The 7,738-nt window shown below is 42.4% G+C and overlaps 1 protein-coding gene across 2 annotated transcripts; it reads right to left on the bottom strand.

The window, feature by feature from the left end:
* Positions 1-545: 545 nt before the first annotated feature.
* Positions 546-3,644, bottom strand: LOC147632935 (uncharacterized). Of its 2 annotated transcripts, none has more exons than XM_086805758.1 (7): positions 3,290-3,644; positions 2,557-2,927; positions 2,074-2,229; positions 1,747-1,844; positions 1,469-1,624; positions 926-1,068; positions 546-778 (listed from the first exon to the last, which is right to left on the bottom strand). In XM_086805758.1, the coding sequence occupies exons 1-7, from the start codon at positions 3,564-3,566 to the stop codon at positions 639-641; spliced, it is 1,341 nt and encodes a 446-aa protein (XP_086661884.1). In that variant the 5' UTR covers positions 3,567-3,644; the 3' UTR covers positions 546-638. The 2 variants fall into 2 exon arrangements, with proteins under 2 accessions (XP_086661884.1, XP_086661885.1); XM_086805759.1 differs by having other exon boundaries at positions 1,747-1,835.
* Positions 3,645-7,738: the final 4,094 nt, after the last annotated feature.

The following is a 7,738-nucleotide window of genomic DNA, read 5'->3' as shown; positions in this document are numbered from 1 at the left end:
AATCATTGCCAACGTATTGTGAACGAAGAACTCAAAAGAAAAAGTGCTAAATAAAGTGAGAAAGACTTGCAAAAGAGAGAGTGATTGCAGATGAAATCGAGGAGAACAAGCAAAGGGAGTCATCAGTGGCTCTCCAAATCCGAGTGGGAGGATTACCAAAAGAATGGTGTAGAATTATGGGCTTGATACGTGAGAGATGTCTCTCACAACTCCAGCAATCCAATGGAAATGATTAGCAACTATGCAAATGATATACTGCTCCTACTAAAATAACTTCAAATGCCAACTGATATCAATTTGCTCGTTTGGCAAGCATACTCTTTTTTAAGAAACAAAATTATGAGGTTGAATGACCATGACCATGAACATGCATCATCAGCTCTTCCACAGATCCGATGAACCGACTCGATTCTTAGGGGGGCGCTTCATCTGGGACCCTATGCTTCTGTTCCAGCCGGATCATAACATAGACTTACCACACACTCATAAGATAAGAGGAGTACAATTGTCAATTGAGCATGAGAGAGAGAGAGAGAGAGAGAGAGAGAGAGTAGTGGAATCCTCAATAACCAAAAAGTTGAAACCAATATCTAGAAAGAGAAAGAGACGCTCTGTAATTTTTACATCCATTTACAAGTTCACTCTATTAAATGATCTAGATCCGAGAGTGTTATCCGTAAAAATTCACACTCCCCTCCACTGGGACAACTCCTATATTGACGTGCATGTTGTAGACCAAGCTTCACAAGAGCCACCTCGAAGTCTCTTTCATCCAGTCCTTGAATAATGAAATAAATAAGCAAGCCCACATAAGCATTAAACAAAAAGATCTAGAGCAAAGGAAACCATCATCTCCACACACACACACATGCAATTGTCACTTAAGAAGTCTCAAAATATATTCATTTGGCCTTTTAGAACATACCAGCAACTCGGCCCAAGTGAACAATAGATGATGCCGCCTCGTCCCCATCTTTGAAGGATGAGACCAGACGCAAGTGCTTTGCAGCGTTCCTTGCACGTGCCTCAATTTCTGGATTAGCACCTGGCCATACTCCTCTCAGTTCCCTGCATTTCCCATACTCACAATCAATCATTGTCATTACTTAGTGGATTTTTGCATCTCCCATGAAATCCATAGAAAGTAAGCCGATTGTGCCGAATAAATTCAGGCACCTGGGCACACACATAAATACATAGACATAAATGTAACCTGTATCTCTGGAGTAGCAGGTAGAAAAGAATGCATACCTTACATGCTCACAGCATGCATACAAAACACATACATCAACAGATGAACATGGTAACTGCAGCTTACATGCCCGAAACTGAGGTGGCATAATACAAAACTGTATATAACTGTATGGCTGGGTATGCACACACACACACACACACACACACACAGAGGCACACACATGATAACTTTAACCATTAACCATGAACAGTACAACACCATGCTGCCATATACCTCAAGAAGAGGCGAGCACCATTTCTGCTGTATCCAGGGAGATTTTCTAATTCCTGTTTGAGCTCTGCATAGTCTGAGATGCGTTTCAGGGCACATATGCCACCCCCATGATCGGTGTGCAGGGCACTTGCAATTTTTTGCACACGAGAGGCCATCCTGATTTTTGGCACAAATCAAAACAAGATTAGAGAAGAAATTCACCCAAAGGAAAAAATATGTTTTCTTAATTAACATTAGGGTTCAGGGTTCATGCTCTGTGAAACTGCTAAGTGTTTTACCTCTGATTGTGAATTGTACTCTGAAATGCTTCCACCAGCTCACTCAGGTCTACACCTAGCACATCTTGTATCTTTGAAATCCCCTTGGTCTGCAACTTCTATCTCAAGTCAATCAAAGATACTAATCAACTACTTCTTTTTGTGAAGACAATGTTGGCATTAATCAAGTCTTAAAACACGACTTAAGGAGGCAGTAATTGCTACCATAAGAGATGGCCTCAAAATAGATATGGCAATAATTGCTACATCATAATGGCCTCAAAATAGATATGATATACTGATCATGAATGATGAATAAGACCTTTGTAAGGTAAGCTTAGTGCAAACCTTGAACATGTGTTTAGCTAGCTCCAAATCTGATGGATGGTTCAGGAAAGTTGTGGCCAAGAACCACCTCTCCACTTCACTATCACGGATGTCCACATAGATGCCCAACTCTTTGGAGTAACGCCCGCCAACCTTCTTCACAAGTCTGCGAGCAACCTGTATAAAAAACCATGTTAGTATTCCCAAACCTTGCAAAAAAACTTAAGAATGTTCTCAATTGCTTAGATGCATCTTTTAGCACATCAATTGCTTAAAGACATCTTTTAAGACATCAATACAGACTGGCTAGTTACCACCTTAAATGCGTCTTTTAACACTGCCACTCCCTGTAGCGGTTAAGAATGTTCTCAATTGCTTAGATGCATGTTTTAACACATCAATACATACTGGCTAATTACCACCTTAAATGCATCTTTTAACACTGCCACTCCCTGTAGCGGTCTTGATCTCTGATATTCATCAGAAACAAGGGAAAGGATTTACCTCAATGGCAGCCTCCTTGTGGAGAGGCATGCAATCATCATCGTTCTGTGACTCTGTGAAGGATCTGGAGGAGTCTTCTTCTTCTTCTCCTCCTCCTCCTCCTTGATCGGTGGGGTTACCATCACCATCACCATGGCCATTGCCATCCCCATCCCCCTCATCCACCGCCTTGTTATCTTTGAAAGGAGGGCTCACCAACAGCTCGTCCGTTAGCCTTCGCCGGAACTCAGAAGCTGCCAGATCCTCTTCATTGCCATTCTTATTGTGATTGGCAGATGATCTATATATAATCCTTTTAGTAAAGGTGCTCATACTACGTAGGCCGGAACTAGCTGTTGCTGGAGAGTGCAAACTTGCCACAGTAGACCCATCTGCATTTTTCTCGTGAAATTCAGACTACAAGAGACCGCAATTAAGTATTAATCAAGCAGCTTTCAAGCAGAATGAGGACAACTGTGCAGCTACCCTCCATGAAAATGCACGCTAACACTTTACTCATATGTGATCAGCACATCAATCAACATGGAGAATCCCAATTCAACAGGTTAAACCCTTCTTTATTGATTGATGCGCTTCACTTATAACCAATGAAGTAGCGGTAGCATATTTTCAGCAACATACTAATCACTCTTAAGCACATTAACCCATTGATCAGAAAAAAAAACTAGACTTTGGCTTAGCAACCCCATGTACGAGGAACAATTCGCATTATAAATGCATAAGAGAAGCTTACCTGTGTTGCGAGAGAGGGGTGTTGTGCGAGGCAACCCTTCTTTGAGTGGAACGCTTTCCTTGGGTGAATTACTGATAGGCTTCTTGTTGGGAGGAGGGGTTAGGAGAGGGCCATACATGAAGGAATCGGAGGTGAGATAGTCCATCAAGGCCCTTACAAACGAAGATCTCTTCTTGGGTTGCATTTGTTTGTTGTAGGGCTTGTGCAACAATTTCCTGCATATTGGAGTCGAAGCGTTGGGTAGCTGCCCACCACGCTCACTTGAGGATTTCACCATAGCTTCCTATCTAGAAAGCGCAAGGGAAACACACACACACACACACACACAGAACAAACAGCATGCAAACTAGCAATATCTAGTCTAGGCAAAACAAAGGAGTTTCAAGAAGAGGAAGGGATGCGTGACAACGCCAAGCGCCCCTTGCTTGACACTTGTTCCACGTGACACTTGGCACCCTGTCCATAAACGGCTCACACAAGTAAACCCTACCATATTATGATCACTATATATATATATATATTATAAGGGGTGGTTACCCCTTTTTAATTAGCATCGTGCGCTATGTAAAAGACATTAAGTAAAAGACATTAAGAAGTAAAACGCAGGAATGGAAGCAGGAATACAAAAGGTCGAATTAGGAATGGAAGTCACAATACAACAGTTCCCAGGCACCCTGCCCAATGTTGTGGGAGCCGCCTTTGTCCCTCACACCGATCATGCTCAGTTTACACCCACGTCTAGCCGAGATAGTTCAAGGTCTCGACGATTGTCTTCTTGGATTCACCACTCGAATGACATCCCAATGACAAATCTCTCACCTATGTAGATCCTTGACATGCATTCTAAAGAGAATTTGGGGGAGAGGGAGAGATTCAAACCCTAGCAAGCAAACACACACACACAAGACACAAGAGAGAGATGGATAGATGAATTTTCTTCTATCTTCTTCTTCTCTACTCAACCAACATAACATAAAGATAAGAGTACACACTATATAGCTTAGTACTCAACTACTACAACATACAAGGGTCGGTCCATAATGTGAACCCGACTAAATGAGCTGGCACTATAACTATGCCAGCCTCTAGTAATCCAAAATGGCTATCACATAGCCTGTCATCCCACTGGCCGTATATCACACATAATCTCACACAGCCTGTCATCCCACTGGCCGCATATCACACATAATCTCACCAACCATGCCAGTGGTGTAGATGCGAAAGCTATCACCCAGGTGGGTCATCAATGTCCGCCCCGTAGCACTAGTTAAGCTTGATATCTCAGCACTCCCCCTCGAGCTCAACCCACACAATGCACTCCAAGTAAGCTCCTAAACCTGTGGAGCTTCTCTGTGCCCAATGCCTTCATGAAGATGTCAGCCACCTGATCCTCTGTGCTGACATATACCAGATCTACATCTCCTGCTAGAACCTTCTCCCTCACAAAGTCATAATGCACCTCAATGTGTTTCATTCTAACATGATATATTGGGTTACTGGCCAACTGTATGCTGCTCATATTGTCACAATATATGACAACTGCCCTATCCACGAGCTCTCCCATGTCTCCAAGTAGCTTCTGAAACCAAGCTACCATAGCAGAATCCCTGTACTCTGCCTCTGTCCTTGAGACAAGGCAACTGTTGGCTGCTTCTTACTACTCCCCCATGCAACTGTATCTCTATACCAGCCTCATAGAAAAGTTCATAATCAACTGTGGACTTTATGTACCTGAGGATCCGTCTAGCTGCATCCAAGTGTGGCTTCCTAGGGGCCTGCATAAACTGACTCACAAGTCCAATAGCATAGCTCAAGTCTGGCCTTGTAATGGTCATGCAGATCAAACTACCCACTATGCGCCTGTATGTAGTGGGGTCCTCCAAAAGCTCACCTGTATCTGCGGTGGGGAAAGCTTTGTGTTCTGCTCCAATGGCACTGAAATAGGCTTATAGTCTGTCGTACCATACTTGGACAACATGTCCAAGCCATACTGCCTCTGCAAAATAGCAAAATGCCATGAGGTGATCTCACCACCTCTATGCCCAAGAAATCTCAAACTTCAGCTTCAAAAGAATCCTGACATCATGTATGTATGCATCACTATCACCAGTGATAATCAAGTCATCCACATAGATAACCAATAGCATGATCCATCTATCTGTCTTTTTCACATCAATATAGTGAAAAATTTGCATTGGATATCTAAAATCCAATGGTAACAAGATACTCCCTGATCTTGTTTAACCATGCTCTGGGTGCCTGCTTCAAGCCATACAAGTCTTTGCGTAACCTGCACACAAAATCTAGATGTGCATCACTCTTATAACCTGGTGGCTACATCATGTACACTTCTTCTTGCAAATCACCATGCAAGAAAGCATTCTTTACATCCATTTGATGTAAAGACCAACCCTTCACTGCCATAGCAATGACAGCTCTCACGGTTGCCATTCTTACAACCGGGCTGAATGTCTCCTCATAGTCTATGCCATAAGTTTGCGCATAGCCCTTGGCAACCAATCTTGCCTTGTACCTGCGCACTGAACTATCAGCATTGTGCTTGACTTTATACACCCACTTACATCCAATTGCCTTCTTAGCAAAGGCACTAACTCCCATGTTGCATTTGCATCCAATGCTGCCATCTCCTCATCCATGGCATCTTCCCATTTCTTATTTCCAATTGCCTGCTCAAAGCAAGTGGGCTCAACCTCCTGTATTGCTTTTACCATGTAAGCATAGTGATGGGTTGTATATCCATCGTTGTATATCCATCATATCTCAACCTGTCAACAGGGTATCTAACCCTCGTAGACGTACGTACACTTGGATCACTGCCAGGTGTCTGACAGATCAGGCACAAAAGGTTGATCTATCTTTTCCTTCCCTTTTCATGATACATGTGTACTTGCATCATTCCTCAACCTGCCTGACCATGGGCTATTGGAGAGACGGAAAAACTCTCTCACTTGTAGCAAGAGTAGTATGATCCACACTTAGCTCAATCCAATGGGATTTGCATCCCTTTCGGAGCTAGGGATTCAACCCGTACCGGTGCACAAAAGCTTATCCATTTGATGGAGAGAATGCTAAGAAAACTACTACTAATGACATAGACTCAACACACACTCAAGCTCAATCTTGCTATTGCTCACTCAACTCCACATTCCACTCATCCATACATCCAAACAAGAAGAAAGCTTAGCTATTGCTTACACAAGATCAAAGCATTCTTCATTCTCAAATACTCATTTCCCTAGCATGCACACAACCCTTGAAGCTATCAATAAGAAACATGCATACTAGAGAATTGACATGAGAAGAGAGACAAATATCAACTCATTGCATTGAATTAATAAAAGAATAGAACTTACAACAATGTAGATGGGGAGAGAGAAGAGCTTACACCTCTATGGAAGAAGAGGGAGAGCTAGTCTCAAGAGAGCTCAAACATGAGTTTGCCCAATGTCTCCATGCTCTCAAATGAGCCACCTTTTATACAAAAATTCTAGAACTCCCAAAAGTTCCCATGTGGGATTATTGTCAAGCCCTCTCCCACATTCGTCTACAAAGTGGAACTCTTTACAAGAGCCCTAAGTATCTTTTTTGTTGCATCCTTGTATTGATCTTCATTTGTCATGCAACACTCCCCCCTTCCTATTTTGCGCACGTCCTCGAGCGCGGTAGTAGCAAGAGCTGCAACAAAAAACAATTGATACGTTAAAGTCTTTTATTGAAAAGAAAAAAAAAAGAAAAGAAAAATCAGCAATGATAATTTCACACGTGAGCATACAAGTGCAAGGCTGATTAAAGTTTTAATGAGTACTAAAATAGGTGAGTAAAGACTAGTCAAAGTGAGACTTAAGTGGTAGATAATGCTATGCAAAGGCAAGTGTGATTTGTACACCGCCGGTTATGACCGCAGTCTCAATGTCCTACAAGTATGTAAGTTATTCCTAAGTGGCAAACCTACTCCTAAATATAAGCAAAGGTGATTGGAACTCTTTTTTTTTCTTCTTCTTCTTCTTTTTTTCTTTTTCTTTGATGTGTGTGTGGAAGGTGATAAAGATTAAGGTTCCATCCCAAAGAGACCCAAGCAATGGCCAAGAGACCTCCGCCAAGAGAATCTAAAGACCGCTAAGTATCTCAAGGGCGACAGACCCTTTTTCTTTCTTTTATGACCTAAGGAGTACCCCATGAGGATGAGGGCATCGGTCTCGAGGGCCCATAGTGTACCCCAGAGTCCTACCAACATCCATCAAGGCGATAGATTCCTCAAATTTTTCTGAAGCTTTTAGACATCAGTGTTCACCCCATGGAAACCAAGGCATCGGCCCCAAGGTGCTAAGACAACCCCAGGTCCTACCAAGCATTCCACATGGCTGTAGACACATCATGTCTCAATTTACTTTGTATATATATATTTTTTAGGGTATAATCTTTTTTATA

Source organism: Cibotium barometz, chromosome 12 (genome assembly GCF_041138505.1).
Source record: "Cibotium barometz isolate CiBa-2024 chromosome 12, ASM4113850v1, whole genome shotgun sequence".
NCBI classification, from domain to species: domain Eukaryota; kingdom Viridiplantae; phylum Streptophyta; class Polypodiopsida; order Cyatheales; family Cibotiaceae; genus Cibotium; species Cibotium barometz.
This window is presented reverse-complemented; position numbering and strand designations above follow the sequence as displayed.